Source organism: Charadrius vociferus, unplaced genomic scaffold (assembly GCF_000708025.1).
Source record: "Charadrius vociferus isolate BGI_N301 unplaced genomic scaffold, ASM70802v2 scaffold365, whole genome shotgun sequence".
Classification (NCBI taxonomy): domain Eukaryota; kingdom Metazoa; phylum Chordata; class Aves; order Charadriiformes; family Charadriidae; genus Charadrius; species Charadrius vociferus.
The window spans coordinates 1,494,047-1,513,535 of NW_009648559.1; the positions used below are offsets into that span (position 1 = coordinate 1,494,047).

At 35.6% G+C, this 19,489-nt stretch overlaps 1 protein-coding gene across 2 annotated transcripts in view; it reads right to left on the reverse strand.

Moving 5' to 3' along the window:
- EFTUD1 (elongation factor Tu GTP binding domain containing 1) overlaps positions 1-19,100 on the reverse strand; it is an 80,933-nt gene extending 61,833 nt beyond the window's left edge. Inside the window, exons 1-11 of one of the 2 annotated variants that reach the window (XM_009886110.1) lie at positions 19,008-19,100; positions 18,247-18,314; positions 17,966-18,050; positions 16,476-16,609; positions 15,593-15,730; positions 14,500-14,714; positions 11,198-11,321; positions 10,246-10,322; positions 9,977-10,113; positions 9,059-9,181; positions 6,346-6,445 (exon numbers count right to left, since the gene is read on the reverse strand). In XM_009886110.1, the coding sequence (XP_009884412.1) occupies positions 6,346-6,445; positions 9,059-9,181; positions 9,977-10,113; positions 10,246-10,322; positions 11,198-11,321; positions 14,500-14,714; positions 15,593-15,730; positions 16,476-16,609; positions 17,966-18,050; positions 18,247-18,314; positions 19,008-19,098 (1,292 nt within the window). In that variant the 5' untranslated portion in view covers positions 19,099-19,100. The remainder of the gene's footprint in view (positions 1-6,345; positions 6,446-9,058; positions 9,182-9,976; positions 10,114-10,245; positions 10,323-11,197; positions 11,322-14,499; positions 14,715-15,592; positions 15,731-16,475; positions 16,610-17,965; positions 18,051-18,246; positions 18,315-19,007) is intronic. The other variant, XM_009886111.1, reaches the window with a different exon arrangement.
- Positions 19,101-19,489: the final 389 nt, after the last annotated feature.

Here is a 19,489-nt window from a genome sequence, read left to right on the forward strand (position 1 = left end):
GGTAATGTAAGCAAGCTACTGCCGACCTCTTTTTAATCTCCACATTCTCCCAGGATAACTCATTTAGTTCAAACTGAACAATAACTAAACTTCCTCATGCAAACCATCCTCTGAATATGATAGCTTTTCTACCCTTCCATGTTATCAAAGAGACACTTCACTTCATTCCAAAACATTTCAAAAATTCATGGTGAATAATCAAAACAAAGAACCCACATATAAATTGGTCTCTGATTATTAAATAAAGTGCTATGTTTATTTTTTTAACCTTTAAACCTTCAGATCATTTTAAAAAGGAAACATCACAGTCAGAACACCAACTGATTTCCAAAACATTGATACTACTATCAACAAGTATCTGTAATGCATCTCCCATGCCATGAACAATGTTTTTGAAGTGGCTGAGAATACTGTCTCTCCGTACAGTTTTTACCAGTTTAAATTCCATGAGTTCATGGACACATGCTTGACTTCATGAAACTAAGGGGTTAATTTCTGTTAACATCTTTAAATCCAAGTAATTTATAGTGAATCTTCTGGATTACTTTTCATTACTCTACTCTTCAGAATTAAATTCTAGTTAAATTATTGGCTGCTGTTCTGCCCACCATGTGGCACTCAAAGACTTCTGACAACAGCATCCCTACGGACAGCTCTCTCAAGTGCATCTTGTTTGCTGTAATTTAGCATAGAGTATGTCTAGTGGTCTTTCTAATCGTACTGAATTTCATTAGTTTCTGGGTTAAACTGCTTAATGTCTATGGAACTATTTCCACTCACAAACTAATGTGCACCTACTAAGATTATTTCATATCTTTTCTATTACAACTGAAAGCGTGAGGCAATTCCCAGTAGAAATAAATGTGCATACACAAAATGAACAACTGAAAATTATCCAAATCAGAATTTACATAAAATTTCATTACAACAATCTTACAGGACTCCTGCAAAGGGGAATACTTGATAACTGTTTCATATTATACCATATACCAATTATCATTCATTCTGAGATATGTAATAAAACTAAGATATCAATATCAAGCTGTCATACACTGCCTTGAAAAACACTTGTGACTGACCTTTGATTTATCTCACATACTAAACATGCAATAAAGAAAGAAGAAACTTGAAACAAAACTATTCCCCAATGTTACAAGCTTTTCTCTTAAGTTTACAATTACACAAACTAAATTATGTCCAGAGATTCAAATTTCATTCATTACTATATATTCCTCTCTTAGATCAGTTCCAAAGGTCTTAGCTGACTCAAATGTACACTGCTACAATGAAATTTATTTCACAATAACCACAAGTAGAGTTTTTAATTTTTTAAAAGTATGTATTACTCTATTAATTATGTAACTGGGTGCCATCTTCAGATGATAACCTGTAAATCTGACAGGCTGTTCAGATGACTCATGCCACAGCCATTTCTAATGCACCAACTACAATTTAGAACAACTACTAATGCAAACAGAAGATGATGGGTTCAGATCACACTGAAGTCACTGAAAGTCATATTGCCTTTAAACATAAAAATTCATTTACTTGCAAGAAAATAGTAATTTCTTACAGAGCTTCATAAATGTTCTCTTCTTTTCATCAATACTATGTAATGTATTTTTAGCTGAAGGTTGGACAAAAATTACAGGATTTGCTTTTTTTCCAATACAGTTTTTAGGAACCATTAGAAAGGAAACAGATGAAGTACACTACAATCTGTTGGTTTAAGAGACGCAAACAAGCCGTACCATAAAGCAAAGAAACAATTATCATCATAATTTCATGCAGAATTGTATGGAAAGGCTCCTACTTCATGGTGACACCTAACAAAAAAATATTTCACACTGACTGAGGAGAAAGAAGCACCTTTCATATTCTCTGGAGGAAAAGAGTAAGGGTATTATAGATTTTATATCTCCTAGTGCAGTCATGAAATATAATTTTAGTATATCAGGTTATTTGGTCAATAGACTCTTTTTTATTACCACTGAAAAGTAGAAATGGAATTTCTTTAGTGTACTCTATTTACATAATTCAGCAGAATTGTAAGAACAATGGACTTGAAGTAATGTAAATGGTTTGCCTCCTATTGCTGACATTGCATCACATCACTGCAACATTTATACATAAAGCTCTACAAAGTTAGTAGAGGATTTGATAACAAATGTGACATCTACTTTACATTTTCTCAGCATTTTATATTAAATACACATAGCAGCAGCTAAAATTACTTGAACATGATCGTAACTAACTACTAAGTATTTCTCTTTTACACTGGTTAGATAAAGACACAATTCTGAGAACATTTATACTCTATACCTACATGCCAAGTTCTGCTTTTATTTCTACACCTACACTCAACCACTCTGTTTTAGACTGCAGTTCAATGTAAAACACGAGTAGAAAGGAGAGAAAGAAACATTTGCTGAATGAACACGTAATTCTGCACACAGCAATACTTAAGAATAAATAACCACAGGCATCATCAAATAACCATGGTCTCATTACATAAAGCAAGTAGCTCCAAAAGAAGCCAATGTGGCCCTATTTCCTACTGGGTTTGGTTTTAGGTATTTTAATATCTGAAGTGAAGGAAATCACACTTACACTGTCTTATCAGGGGTCCTAATTTGTTTGTCTACTCTGCTCAACCACCAATATTCAGAAAAATTATACCTTTGTCTGATTTGGTTGCAAGTAGCAAATAATTTCAGAAGTTCAGGCAGAAGAAACTGGAAGACAAAACATATTTGCACGATTCTCATTTCTTTAGAAAACCTGATAAAAACTCAGGGACTTACTGGTACTATATAAAAGTCAAATTGCAAATCTTTCCGAAGAAAGATAAATATAAGCTGCCAACCTGTTGTAACCTGACCACAAATTATTTTCCCATGTATTCTAGAGTTCGAACAGCTGTCAAACTTTGTTATTTAAACAGTAAGAGCAAAAACATAGCAGTTTTAGTATAGAATTTTTAAAGTCACCTTCTAGGAGATATTAGTTGCCAACAGCAGTCTCAAAGGAGGTTGTTTTAATTAAAAAAATCCAACCTTCGTCATGATTTAATGTACACCCTGGACTTAGAAGGGCTTTTTGCTTTTCCCAACCTATGCTTAAAAAGTATTACAAGCAGATGGAAGAAATAAGGCAAACTGTAAAAATTTGTAGCTCCTAAGAAATTTACGAAAAGGTAACATTACCCAAGGCTACCTTACAAAAGGAAAAAAAAAGACTGTAGCATGGACCTACTTTTTTTTTCCCTCTGGAAGCAGAACAGTGTAAGTCTTGCCAAAAAAAACCACCCGAAACAAACAAACACACTAGAGAAAAATCTCAGGTTTTTTACATGCTTTAACATGCTTGAAAATACTCCCTCCCCCACCCCGCCTAAAGGATGCAAATCACCCAGCAGATAGGTCCAGCAGTCAAACATTAGAACACACAAGAACACAGTTATGGCTCCTCAAAATTAACACATAAATGGAACACATAACATGTATTAATGTTCGTAAAAAGGTAAAAAAACATGAAATTCATGAAAACCATGAAATCATAGTGTACATATTCCTTATTCTTCCCCATGTTCAGTCATTCTTATGGAACATCCTCATGGAATGCCAATTTAAATATTGGATCTTACACACTCCACACAATCATCACTCAATTCTGTTAAGCACAGTCTTCACTGTGTAACTGTAAACAGCACACAGTGGCCAATATAACTCAAAACGTGCTTAGGAACCACACTTACATAATGCTGTGCTTTTAAAACACATTTTTTTTTTCAAGGAGATAGCTTTCCTTCCTCTTTAAAACTAACCTCCTTTTCCAATTTCTTCAAGAGCTGCTTACCTGTAGAATCTTAAAAAATAAAAATATCAAGAAATACACATTTAGCTATATTACTATTTTTCAAAAAAAGGAATCCAACTGTCACTTCAAAACAAAATTGTTAGTAACACCTAATCAGTAAAATTACAGGGTGCTGATAAGGACTGGTTATCTCAAAGAAAAACAATCACGTGATTTCATTTTAATACTAGCCAATTAGTAACTAATTGAATAACTTCATATTAAGGCTAGCAAGAAATACTTTTCACACAAACTACAGAGCAAGACACTACAATTTTCGATTTACTGAATAAATAGGGAGAAAGGACGTGCTGTCTACAGTCATCACTAATATCCCTCAAGTTTCCCAGAAAGAATTCCAGTACTCACTCTCCTGCAATATTATCTCAGAAAGCCTAATTTATCTAAAATTTGTTTGGATTTTTGGATCGCCTCTGCATTACTTGGACTATCAGCCTACTGCAATCCTCCAGTCAACTCAGTAAACATACTGAGACTTTTCAAACCAGATAGATGAACAGAATTACAGATTTGTTACACAATATGTATCAGAGTGCAAAAATGCAATCGTATTTGTGTTCTGAAAACCAATAAAATTGAGAGCAGCACATTTTTTTTATCTAGGGAGAAAATACAACCAGCAAGTCACAATGCATAAGCTTCTGTACTGAATGCATCATTCGCAAAAAAACCCCAACCACACAAAAACTATGGAGCTGGTCCTACACATATTATGAACTACAAAACATGGCAAATTTCTTCAACATATTCTTTTGTCCATTGGGGGAACGTTTTGTCTCTTTTAAAAGAATAAAAGTCTAACACATAGCATATAACCACACATGTAAAACAGCTTCCTTCCTGAAGGGGGATGAGTAAGTAGAGCAGGAAAAAACCCACCAAGAAAAATGCAAGATGAATATCAGAGGAGACAGGGAAGGACAGTTTATCCATGTGGCAAAGTGCTCATAAGCAAATGACATAAAATGAAAACAAATGAGAGCTACCCATTAGTCTTGGGAAAGTCAGAATCTCTTATAAACAGTCTTGTGTTTGAAATCCCAAGTTGTAGTCACAAAACAGGACTTGCAGTAGCTAGCTTTTCTTTTTTTTTAAAAAAAATTTTTGACTAAAATCTTGAAAATATGTCAGACTTTCCGTGTCTGCTGCATGTAAAAGCCACCTTTGCCTCTATGTTACATCCTCACCATATTAAAGAATCTCGATCCTCCCCACAAATAAAAGAACAGGTCATTATCAGGGATAGAACAGCCAGAAAGTGATGACCTGAGTGTAGTCTTCTCTGATAACTGCAGTATATGTCCAGGAAAGCAGACAAAGCAGGAACAGCACTGCTGTGCTACACCAGTATCGGAGCGAGAACTGTTGTTTCAGATAACTTTACAGACAGTAAGTAAAACTGCACCATCTAGTGTCTGGTCAATCCATAAGCACAATCCATCTTTTCCCTGAATTCAAACTTATTGATTTTTGGTGGAAGATTCATAGATAAGCATGATAAGAAAAAACTTACGTATATCTAGGAAGTGTGGAAAAACCTAAGATAGTAGTAAAGCTTTCAAATATTACTACAGCAACAGTACCATTTTTTGCACAAAGATTTAACAGTCACAATGAGTCCCAATTGAGTAGAAATAATTTTCTATATTGCTTCACTGCACAGTGACAATCCCAGAGAAACATGAAATGGCCATTTAATACAGAAGGTGACTACTGAAAATGCTCCAAAGGCTTAAAGGGATGACAAGTTAAGATGAACCCCACTTTTATAAACGTATCAGAAAAGTACATTTCTTCTGTAAAAAAGCAGACGGTTTCAGCTAAAAGTAGTCCACTTAACTACGTCAGGGAAATGAAATCTACCCCTCAAAGAAAGATGGTCATTAAACAAAACGCCAAAAAGCTGAAAAAAATCTTCCAAACCCTCCAGAAGAAAATCTTCTGAAGTGCATTAATGCCTTTCAGTTCACTGCAAAAAGTTACTCAAGGTTTAGACTACTTTAATTAAGCCATTTTATTTTGCACTTGTAATGGACTGGGTGATCACGTAGCTATTATGCCATAGTTGATGGGAAGTGTTTCTTGGTACAAACGCAAGCTGTTATGATCATGACAACACAACATTACTGAAAAACTAAGAAAGCATTACTACTCAATCACATTTTCAACCACACGTCCTGAAACTATATACGATGTATGCATTAGGATTATATATTTGGACAAACGTGTTCTCCAACAAATGTGTTTTTTACTCCACAACAAATTTGCTAAATCTTCTAAAACTAACATAACTAAACAAATCATCTCGAAGTCACTCAGAAAAATCTCTACTTGCTGATAAGATTTCATTACATCTCAAGAATTCATGAATTATTTCTCAGGTCTAAAATAATAACTTGCAACATAACTTTTTTTTCCTAAGAGTATCTAATATAGATCAGAAAATTAAATGTTAAATTTTCTTACCTTGGTTTATTGTGTGGTAATGCCTTTGCATCAACAGCAAACATTTTGGAAACAAAGACAATAACCGGGGCTGTTCCTTCACTACTGCATTTCATAAAAGCTGAGCAAAAATAAAAGAAAGTTATTTGCACAATTTTTTTTCCCAACAATATGGAGAGAGCTACGGCTTTCCATGAATTTTCTAGGAATTACTGTTTATTTTCTATTTCAAAGGATAATATGCTAAAGACATTAACAGGATACATAGAAAATTAATCATTCGATAACACTGCCCATATCCTAAGTCTGTCTCACAATAAAATAAAGTGAGCAAAATTTTAAAAAGAGAACTCTTCATAACAAACTACATTTACTCCAACTAAACATATTGGTTTGGTATTTAAAGTTGAGTTCATAGGCTGGTTTAGATTAGAATGAAAGAGAGCAGCTTAGCATTAAGACTGAGCTATTTTTCAGTACCTCAAAGTATTGTCCCTCCTTTCAAACTAAAGCAGGAAGTCCTGCTCAGGTCTTCATGAAATCAGAACAACTTAACTGCAAGAATGATTTAATTCAAAGAATGAGAGATCCCCACAAAACTCAATACCTAGGAAATTTCCATAAACTATTTTTTTCATCCAACTTAGAACACATTATCAAATTCAAAACAGACATGATACCACTCAGAACTTCTATCATAGAAATTAAATAGTCTTCTCCTACATTTCTCCCTTTTAGCTGATGTATGAAAAGACTATATTGTAAAGTTCTTAGGCAAACAAAGTGCAAGGCTACAACCAAAAATTAGCAAGATATTCACTAAATGTGAGGTACACTATCTTTTCATAACCAAGAGCAGTAAGATCCAAGCAGCAGTAATTTTCTTCTAATTAACTTATACTGATACAGTACTGAATACTGTTTGCAGAATGCAATGTTTGTAAATATTCAGTAAAGGATGAAAATATCCCTTGCCTCACCCCCGGGAAACAATTCCAAACGGCCTGTCAATTTGACATTCATATCTCATCTTAAATTGACATTTGGTGTCTCATCCCTTCAGATTTCTTGATGGTCTTTTCAAAACACTGTTCCATAAACACCTCTCATTACGCATACAAAGTTCAGAAATGTTTTTAACTGTTACCATCTTAAGTATGGTATCGTCTTGTAATTTTTACTATACTACCCCTTAAAATATCAGTGAATATTTACTACCTTACAAGACAATGGTATTCTGTTATATTCTGTCCAGTCAGAAAGAACGTTTGCAGAACAAAATCATACCTATAAGGCCTATTTGTCCCCTACAAACCTGTCTGAAAAGATCATTTGGGAACACTCTTTTCCAGTCTGCCAGCTCTGGGGGAAAAACATCGCTTCATTTTATGTAGAACTCCCTAACCCACAGAGATTACCACATATACATGGCAAATTACAAACTTTGGTCACCACTGAGCATTACATCCATATCATCAGTTTAAACTTTGATTTTTAATTCTGCTAAACACTTAATTCAGCTTCAGCAGTTATTACCTGTCTTTCAGGAAAACAAACTCAGAAGTTTTTCTCCTTTCCAAGGCTTTACAATTTTTATGAAGGACATACATGAACACAGAGTTTATGTTGATAAATAATTCGAAGACAGAAAAAGGAATACGAGCATCTTACGAGCTCTCCTGCATCCTGTACACCGAGTTTATTTTCATTACTGCCTATATACAGTTCTTTTACTGCCTATAGCACAGTTAAATCATAGAATGTAGTCTTTGCAGTCCCTATTACAACTTTATAGCACAGGCCTTGGTGATTATCAGACTTCCTCTTGCTTACTTTTGCATATAGACATCCCAACATTCAACACAAAAAGACTGAATATACTACTAAACCCTTCTTGAGAGGGAACTCAGTTAAAGCTGGAAACTCTTCCAGAACTGGACATGAAATCATGATCTCAGTGAAGTCAATGGCAAAACTTAAACTAACTTCAAAATATCAGGATTTTATATCTTCATGTGGGTAACAAAACACATTTTTTGCCTTGGAAGTCTTTTGGCTCTTGGTTTTATTTGCTAATCTTTTATCATTCTGGAATATTATGAAATAACTAAGAAATCAAGTTATGAGATATGGAAATGTTGAAGAAATACTAATGACAACACTTGTAGTAACAGCTAAAGCTGTATCTTACCAATTCCTTTTCAGTACACAAATTACTTAACAATAAACTCAACAGAAAGTGTTTTTTTTATTTTAAATTACAAAAACCTGGGCCTAGTTAAATCAATATATTTGTAAAAATGAAACCCAAATTCAAACCCCTACTGGCTAAAAATTAATTATTTTAATATAGAAGTTAGTAAAATACTCAATTCTCATTTACATGGTAACTTCTACTTTAAGAACTAAAACCAAATATTAACCTCATAACCTTCCAAAATCCTCAGTGTCAGCATCTTAGACTTTACATCACCTGCAGCTTGAGTCTTCTAAAAACCACAAATATATGGGATTGAAGAAAAATGTATGGCCGTAAAAATGAGACATAATGCTATGACACGTCACTGACAAACATCAACAAAGCTACTACAAGTAAAATAACTATGAATCTAACATAAATCCAACCTAAACCATTCTATGATTCTAAGTAGAGATTACTACACATCTTATGATCCAGAGACAAATAAAACCGCCAAGACACAATCTTCAAGTTAATGGGAGAACGCCGACTCACCACTTTTCAGTTCCTGAGTTTCTGGTGGCAAAGAATCAAACGTTCTAGCTCCAACACACATCAGCTTTTCCACTCTCTCCGCAGAGATGTCAAGAGGGCTGGGAAGTTTATTACATACCATGGCTAAAACACATTGCTAAGGATATATATTTACATTTCCTTACCCAATACAAATAAAGGAAGAGAAACGCTTTCAACGTTTGTTTCTTTAAATCAACCTCATCCACTAACTGCCGGCAGCAACAGATAGCTACAATCCAGCTCTGTCTGTCACAGTGCACACAGCTCCCTCTCAAGCCAGCAACAATTTCTAGCGTTTATCCCAGGGCAGAATAGATAGTTAAGTAGGGGCGGCTCACCCTATGTGCAACTGGGAGACTAAGAATAGCACAACTGGGGCAAGATTTACAGAACTAATTAGTATTTATACATCAATAATTTGTGTATATCTACTATAGTTTATAACGTAATATTATGAGAAGACCGTCTACACAGCAAAGGCTGATCTTGGATTAAGAATGCATATGCCTAAAATGTAACACCAGATACTTACAGAAGTTCGTGGACAGAAGACCTAAGATACTATTATCAGAAGGAGATTGGCACATCTTTCAGGAAAAACACTAAAATGCATATATAAAACTATATAATGAATGTGTATTGTTAAACTGCCTCCAGTTTCATAATTTATTTTCCTAAAAAAAGGATGCATGCAAAAGCACAAAGCTGGTAGAAATGCAGGACTAATTGTAGATATGTAACTTAATATTACAAGTGAGAAAATAGGTCCAGCTAGCATGGGCACAGACATGAAAAAAGGGAACAAATCATACCAAATAACTCATCAAAATATGTGAGCACTCTTTTAAGTCCGAGAACTGCCAATAGAACAAAAAGTAACCTCTTCCTTAAGGATACAGAGTACTGCATCAGATATTGGTAGCCACTGGCTACAAATGGCATTAAGATGAACTTTGGGGTCTGCATGCCGTGACTCCCGTGCACCGATTTTCAACCCCAAAGAGGTGACTATCTTTTCAATTTTTTCTTTGTCTCTGTAAGGAAAAAGGTAAATAGATAAAAACCGCAGTAGCAATACGTAACAAGCACCTACATTTCTTAATTTGAGTATTTAAAAAAAACACCATAGCACAAGGAAAGACTTTTGAAAATTTTATAGATCTCACCTTTTCATAACAGCTTCATATAGACTCCATATGTTGTCCAGCACCAACTGCACAAACAAAGGTTTCTTTCCTTTTGACTGTTAGAACATAAACATACAGCTCATTACCACCAATTCCTCACTTTTACAATACGCTTAAGACTGCACTTTTAACTGACTATTTTCATAAGGAGCTGGTAAAACCTTCTTCAAAGAGTTATCTGTTTCTACACAAGATCACTACTTTACCAGTCTGTCTTGTAAGAATGGTGCACAAAGCAAACATGAAAATTAAATGTGAAGTGTTTCAATTTCAGAAACACAGACTGACAAATACGAAACTTGTCTATGTTGAGCCTGGTTATCACCCTTTTTATAACTGTTAATCCTCACCTATGAAAACACAAAAAATCATCATTAAATGAAAACAGGGAAACTCCCTTCTCTCTTAACTTACAGTGGTGGAAACTCTTAATGCAAAGAGAAGTGGTTTTCAGGCCAGGGTTTTGATATAGCATTCAGTGGGATTTCATGGAAGGAAAAAAGATTTTCTAAATCCTAAATCATAAGCTAAACGTGAATATCCTAAATCCTTAGCTGTTGAAGGCCTCTTCAAATAAGACAGAGACCCTCTCACTACTCTCATTTCTACATTGTTAGTCCTCCACTCATCTTGCGTGTTTCACTCTACGCTTAATCCTTGAAGTTGGAGTGTCCCTTATTTTCTGAAGAGACATTTAAGAGCAACTGTAAGCACTGTTAAATGAAATTTCCTCCATGTAGCTTTTAAATGGTTGATTTTGGAATGTTCTCTTCTCCAAGGGCTGACCCAAGGCTATCCTAGTGACTTTATACTTCCACTGATGTTGAGTAAAAAGGTACCGAAGTCAATTTTCAGAATACGCTATAAGGAATAGAAGAAAGAAAAAGGAAACAAAACAAAACCCAGGTAACATTTTTGACAACCTCCCTACCTGATCACCTTTCATTATCTTCTTTGCTTTTGTATTTAGATAATAATCTCCCCATAATGTCCTCATAAGTACTGCAGGCTTGATTCCAATCTTTTGGCTGTACAGTTTGGCGAAATGCTCAATGCTGAAAGAAAGCAAAATGCATCTTGATAAAAGTGTAATGCTGTTTACATGTGCTTATCAGCCTGAGCAATGAACAGCTTGCGTGAAAATCTCACACAAATCTTAAACCCTTGTTTTACTCCCATTTTTCCAATTGTCTTCACTTTAGCTCACATTGCTTAACATTTACACCTGCAAAAAAAAAAAAATAGTCATAACAGCTCAAAAATGTCAGCAGTATTTGTATGGATCTGTTTTGTTTCAAGTCAGCTTCAAGGCTGAACTTGTTTATTTGAAATAAGTATTTGTGTACTACCCCCCAGTAAAAACTCAAAAGCATAATACAATAAAGTTCTAAATATTTATGTGATGATTCTCAAAGATACTATGACACATTTAACTATGGTCTGTGACCAGAACGGCACAAGTTAAAAATCCAGTGTTCTTTTGAGCAACGCTTGAGCCATCAGATGGCGGTAATCCCTTTTAAATTAATGGCTTAGGGCATTTTTTGTTGTTTGAATCATTGCTTTAATAATGAGTAAACCTCAGAAAATAATATAAAAGCTGTAATGCTAAAATTGTGTTATAAAGCCAACTGCGTTGTTCAGTGGTCCCCATGAGTTAATAAAAGCAGGCTGCTGACGACCTAAGGAGGGAGTCCTGAACATTCTATGGCTTCCTTGCTGAAAATGTTCAGTAAGCAGTAACAGAAAAAATCACCACATATTTGCTCCTTGAGCATGCAGAAACAAAAATATACGTTTACAAGAACAATCCTATTTACAGAACAATGACATTTGATAATCTTTTCTCAGAAACCCAGAATTCTCAAATTTCTACACACCTAAAAAAAGGCCTGCCCATGTCAGCCAGAATAAGCTATGAGTTCTGAACTAAGACCAAAAAATGAGATGTTTTTCCAGAAACTACCTCAAACTCTGAACAGAGAGAAATTTAAAGATTCTTGTGCCAGCAGCTCCTGCATATGTATTTATGGCACTCTTTCAACACTTGAGGATGATGAGAAAAGCATCTGTATTAATTGCACTGGATGAGGCTGGCACTGCCGAATGGCTTGAAACTAATTAAGGAAAATGTTCCTTTTCCACCCCATTATATGATTTATCAGAACCAGGGCCCGCCAGTTCATCGTAAGAAACAAAGTAGTATCAGAAAGCCAACCAATCTTCATTCAGCTTCAAAAAATACATTAATTACATTTTATCTGCAGAGAAGTTATCAGAGGAAAAGTCGTCATGAAAGGAAGACAACTATCTGAAGTCTCACTTTTACAAAAATAGCCATTATATTCACCTACCATTTAAGGACAACATGCTTGCTTTGTTATTACAAAGGTGATCACATAGGGTGTTTATGACCACATTCTTATATCAGAATGTAGTTCTGTAACCTATAAATTTTAATAGTTGATTATTGACTTGCAAATATCAAGTAGCTTGATCTAAAGAAATAGCTTCTAAATCGCTTTTGAGCTTGTAATTCTCCTTATTGTAACAAAGTAGTCCACTACATCATTTTTCTTGTTGCTTAGCATTTCCTGGCAGCTTACAATACTAATGCTAAACTTAGGCCACCTTTGAACTCCCTTGAACAAAAACTTAGCTTTTTGCTTTCATTTGTTCCCTTCCAGGGGCTTCGTCAGTATCCAACACAAAAGTAAGCTTTAAAATGCCCCATCTTTATCCATACAGGACAAAAATAGCAGATAGATGTAAATCATTTCAACATCTGCTAAAGAAAATGTTCACATTCTGACTCCAAACTCAAACAAGTTTGTAACGGTTGCATCCCAAACACTCTGTATAACAACAGTTTACTACCATAATCCATTTTTTCAATGGAATTTCAAAGAAAAGTTGCAAGTCACAGAAGCTAAAGCCTACAGAAATCAAATAGTTTCCCTGCACATCATAAAACAGAAGAATGACTGTGGGCACCATATGGGAATGGAAGACTTCAGATAAGATGTGTGTCAATGCGTAGATCACCAAAGGTACCAGAAAAGCCCCTCTACACTTCCGAAATGAAAAGGTCTCCCCTCATTCACATCCTTTATGAAAAAATCTCTTTCAGACTAAAGAACATGGCAGAATTTGAAGATTTGTTTTCAGTTTCCTTATACACTTATGCTCTTGATTTTTCTTTTTATAAGTTATTATCATTCATGACAGATAATTAAACTAAAATACCCCATTTTAATTTCCCTTTCCTCCGCAGTGGTAAGAAATGTTTGTGTTAGACTACATGCTAAGCAGGGACCCTTATTTAAGAGCTTGACTGACTTAAAATCCAGGAGCTGGTTTTTACTTTTTTTTTTTTTTTTTAAGGTTTTGCAATATTAAAGACATGCACTGTATTACTGAGTATATCTTTTTAATTAGATGAAGACAACGACTCCACCTTGTGGCTAGCAATCAGAACACGTGTAATCTTTACACTCGCCTGCTGACCTTTGAAACTACTAACAGGACTGAAAAACAGAATTGATCAAACTCTAACACAGCAATCCAGAAAGTTTTCTGAAATTGTTCTACCCCCAGATTCTTACATCTACATCTCTGCAATTTTCTTTAGCAACTGCTGAGACAGAAAAATAAAGATTGTAGGTAACGTGATAAGAAATCCACCTAGAAAAAAGCTAGATTAAGACTGATGATTACAAACACTTGAGCACAAGCGCATGATTTCAAGGACAAGTTGAAGTCTGGTACAGCAAAAACAGATGACAGTAATGCTGTGACCCAGAACTGTACTGGACCAAACTGGACAGCTGAAACTGCTGCCCTGATGACAGTTGCCTGCCTCATGCTTGTTATGAATGTCGCTGTCCCTGTAGCTGGAAGGTCCAATCTACTTGTGAAACAGCTCTTGTACTGCCGCAGTTTTTGGCCTAGTCTATTACAGCCTATCAAATGTCAGCAATTTATAAAATAATAAGTTTACCAGGCCAGACTGGAAGCTGGTGTGGAAGTAAAACAGGGGTTCCTGTCACATAGCTGACAAAGCTGGTAGTATTTTCAGCTGCCCAGTGTTAATAATATATTAGAACCGATTATATACAGTTGCACATCATAGAAAAATACAAAAAACATCTTTAGAAATGTGAAGCAACTGAAAATACTTTAACTGCAGTAATAAAGTAAAAAAAACAGTCAGTAACTAAATCTCAGACTTACCCAAAACCCCAGCCATCAATTGCACTGGCAAACACCACATTTCCATGATCCGGTGAAAAATAAAGATGTGAATCATCAGTATCTTCTAATCCAGCACTCCAATCATAAATTTGATCTCCTGGTGCAGTATCTGAAATACTTTCACTTTCCGTTTCTTTCTCAGCTCTCTCTTCTAGGACTTTAGATGTAAAGAGTGCTCCAGTGACTGCATTGATCTACAGAAGGATATGTAAAAACACCCTAAGATTGGTTCACTCTTTTACAACCCTTGCAATTAAAATGCAATTCCCCCTGGCCTCCAAAATATAAAAGAGAGAGGTTTGGTTGTTTATTTTAACAAGATAGCATGCCTGTGATTCATTTTGCAATTTAAAACACAGACCCTGTGTACCTAATCCTGTCCATTTGAAGGCAACAGGAGTTTGACGAGACTAACATTTCAATTTAAACACCGTGCACTTTTCAAGTCAAAGTCAGCCACATCAGGATCAAATCAGGTGTAATGCACTTTGTCTCTCAGAACAAGGAATGGTGAAATAGGAACTTGTTACTGCCAACAAACAAACAACAAAGGAGGGCAAAGGGAAAACACGTAGATAAGTGCTTAAAAGTAAGCTCGGGGGAGGGAAGATTGAAAGCATCTTAACTTACAACTTAGAAGACGAAATTAACTTTACCCCTGCGTAAATTCACCAACATCAGGAACAGTCTAAAGATACTATTTGCCTACTTCCAAAGAAGTTTAAGCAATTTAACAGGAAGAACAAAACATTCAGCATACTATTTCTGAACAGGAAGACTTTTCCAGCTGACCTGTCAAGAGGCATTTAATACTCTTTTCTCTAACACAGGCATTCTGAATTAGCCTCACAACCAACTAGAAATAAAATGTATATCTGTGTTAAAAATTAGCCTAGATGTTATAGTGCTTGATCCTGCAAAGAAAGAAAAAACTGGTTCTGCTGCACTAAATTTCTTCCAGCTATAAGGCAGTGAAAGACACAGTCTGTCTCAATTCAAGAACACATAAAAGGGGGAAGAAAAAAACCTCAACAAAATCTGCTGTGTGAACATGACACTATAGCATGAATACCTGTTCTAGGATATTCTTAAGGTGCAAGTATGCTTCCTGAGGGGTTAGCTTGAGCTCCACAATCAAGCGATCGATTTTATTAATCACCAATACTGGACGTATATTTTCTAGCCACGCTTGCCGTAGAACTGCTTGAGTCTATTAAAAAGGAAATAGTTAAAAAAAAATCCATTACAGGAAGCCTGACACCACACAAGAGATGGAACATTAAAGAAAATGACAACATAATTTTGAAATTTAAACAGATAAAGGATAGGTTGACATTCAAACCAGAAATTTGACTCCCATAGTACATAGGCTTAGTTATTACAGAATTCTTCAGAATGGCAGAATTTCATGGCAAACACACCCACAACAACAAAAAAAAAACCTCTTTAGAAAAGTAAGCCACAAAAGAAAGCAATTTCAATGTTATCTTGCATATTTTTTCACTTTCCATCCCCTAAAAGCACAGGTAAGGATATAAAATTATTTCCCTTAAGACATTTATTTCTTCTCTATACAAATACTCCATTACCTGAAAAACTGCATACTCAGTGTTTCAACCCTACATCGCTACACCCACTCACCAGTGTTGCTCAGTTTTTCAGCACAACTATGAAACTAACTACCCTCTTTCATACCTCAAGTACATTACAGAATCACAGAATGGTCAGGGTTGGAAGGGACCTCTGGAGATCATCTAGTCCAACCCCCCACCAGAGCAGCGTCCCCTACAACAGGTTGCACAGGACAGCATGCAGGCGGGTTTTTATTGTCATTTATTAAAAGTTTTACAAAGCTTCTTAAAGCAGCACATCTTTTATTTCTACATAATACACTTAAGACTTAGCTTAGTCTGTCTTCTCTACCCTCTTTCTCTATTTAATATACTTTATTTCACCTGTGGACAGACTCCTTCAACAGCATCCACCACTATGATGCAACCATCACAGAGTCGGACAGCAGTAGATACTTCTGAAGAAAAATCCACGTGCCCTGGGGAGTCTATTAAATTAATCAGATACTCCTGATCACCTAGGATCAAACAATAAATTAATATTTCAGAACAGTTTTCAAAAATATTTCTTTCAGCCACCCAGTTTTACTGCTTAAGCATTATTTACTGCTTAAGCCATTATTAATTTTTAAGGACCAAGCCTGCAGTAATCATTACGCTAGTGGCTTGTGCCTAATTGGTTTCAATTTCACTCAACACCAATCTTCATCTTTCAATGCCGAACTACCTTTAGAAAATTAAAAACAAAACCCCACCAGCCAACCAAAGAAAAAGAAAAACCCTAAGCGTGAACAAGCTTGTAGTAACATTACAAATAGACTGCCATCTACAACACAAATTAACGGCAGTACAGACTGCATTTTAAAGAGAAATCATGACAGACGAGTGTGTATTTTTATGACAAAATGCCTCATTTCAACCTTGTGATTTTTTTTAAATATGGTTTTGACTCCATATTACTAAACTATCTTCAAGATATCAATACAGGAGAAACTTTCAACATTTTGTACACTACTCCCCCCCAAAAATCTGCATAGCAGAGACTCCAGTCAACTTTTGATGAACTCACTGCATTTATCATCAGACATAATCAAAATAAGATCAAATGACTTTCCTGTTTAAGAAGTTGTATTGAGTCTAAATTTCAATACAACAGAAAAACAACAGACACAAAAAGTTCTAACCATTAAAAAAAGGTCATTTCAGAGTCAAAAATAAACCAGCCACAGCTTACAATACTTAGCTGGAAGATGATTGATTTCAACTATCTTTTATAATCAGCTGTAGATGAAATTGAAAGATTAATGGTGGGTTTTCTGTTAGTTACTCTTTTTTCTGTACAAGCCTGTTAATAATGTATTTCATGTTTTTCATCCACCTAGCTGAGCATAAGACTGGTGAGGAACACGGAGTCATAACAAAGATGAGACTGTAACTACGCTATAAAAAAAAACTCTGAACAATTTATAGCAGAGTATTACATGCACTTTGATGTAGAAGAATAGTAAAGATAAGACTGTACAAAATCATTTAAAAATTTGTTGGTTTTTGAAAGAACATCTTGCCTTTCAGTGACATTGTTTCAAGACAAGATCAAAATATGAAGGTTTAGATCTAAAATAAAAAGGTAAAAGCCTCTAATTCTAATTGCCTCCACTCAGAGATATGATTGCAGATGGTCTTCCTAACCATGAGATGGAACTTGATCATCTTGGTTAACAGCTGAATACCTGCCAAGCCTTTGGAGAATCATGGCCTAACACTGAGAAACATAAAAGTTGCACACAAAAAGATGTCAACAGCAACAATGAAAAGACAGGGAAAATTAACAAAAGTATATAGAAAGCTTATACTTGCCAGTATCAACAACTTACCTTTCACAAAGTGCAATGAAATTGCACTAGATTTCATTGTTATTCCTCGTATCTGTTCATCTTCTCTGCTGTCTAGATATCTCAGCTGATTACAAAAAGAAAAGAAGAGCTGATAAACCTGTAGAATTATCTTCACAAGTTACTTATCAACTGTCAAAGAGTGTGACTGCGAGAAAATAAGGTTTAGCAAGACTAGGAACAGAATTTCCTTAGTTATGGCTGATTTACAACCCCAGCACATACACTCCAGAATTTTGTTAAAAATGACAGTATAACTCTACCTTTCCTGCCAAGCGGCTAGAGATTATTCCATTGCTAGATATTAGACAGTCAGCCAGAGTAGTTTTGCCTGAAAAGAAAGAAAGATTACTTAGTTTAAATTAATACAGACAACGGAAAAAGATGCGACAATATTATGAATCCTGACAATATCTACTGTGCTGAGATATCAACATTAATAAAGGTTTTAAAATGCCAAGAAAGCACAAACTAACTCAAAAAAAACCCATATCCAATTATTCAACTTTACCTGTTAGGTGCACACAATTTTGGTTTTGAGAATGGATGCAACCTTACCTCTCATGACTTGAAAGGCAGTCGAAAAAAACAAACCTCAGAACCTCAATATATCGTGCAATTAGACAAAAGATTTGTGTCTTAAAATAAGCATTTATTATTTTCACCTACATTACAAAATTCTTCCATTAAATACACATAGAAATACAACAGCCTACCTCACACACGCATACATTTAATTCATGCCAACATTCTGCATCACAAAAGTAGAAAATGTTCAGTTTCAACAATTCCAAATTATTACAGTGTAACGTTCTCTTATGTTCTAAAAGATAAACTGCATTAGAACAAAAGAAATGTGCATAAAGCAAATTTACTTCAACGAATCAAGCCAGTTTCAAGCTGAATCCATGAAAACCTACCGCTTTAAAACACCCACCAAAATATGACCGTTATTCAAACTAACACACACACACACACACACTTTCCACACATGGTTTCTGCCAGTCACAAGCACCTGTCTTACCATGATCCACGTGTGCTAATATACAGATATTCCTGATTCCAGAAGTCTTCTTCTGGAGGCCAGCCATCTTTCCCACACTTGTGAGGACCATGGTTCACTAATTCTGTGAACGGAGCAAAATATTTTATTTAGGAGGCAACTTAAGAAACAACTGCCTTTTTTTTTAAAAAAAAAAAAAAAAAGTTACGTAAGTTGTAGTTAGAGCTCCTCATGAGGGAAACCTCCCGACACACGGGGAGCCTGTCACGTTCCTCAGACGCCATTCGCACTACGCGTGGGACACCACAACCATACAGACCGCGGGGCACGTTCCTGTGTTGAACAGGAACCGGGGGATTGGGGTTTTCTGGTCAGTTTCCCATTCTGTACGCCCACAGACCCGCCTCGGCCCTCCGCACCCGAGGCCCTCCAACGCCTCGGCTCCGCACAGCCGCCACCGGTGCCGCGGGAGCGGGGCCGCCGACCTCCCCCAGCGTTTCCAG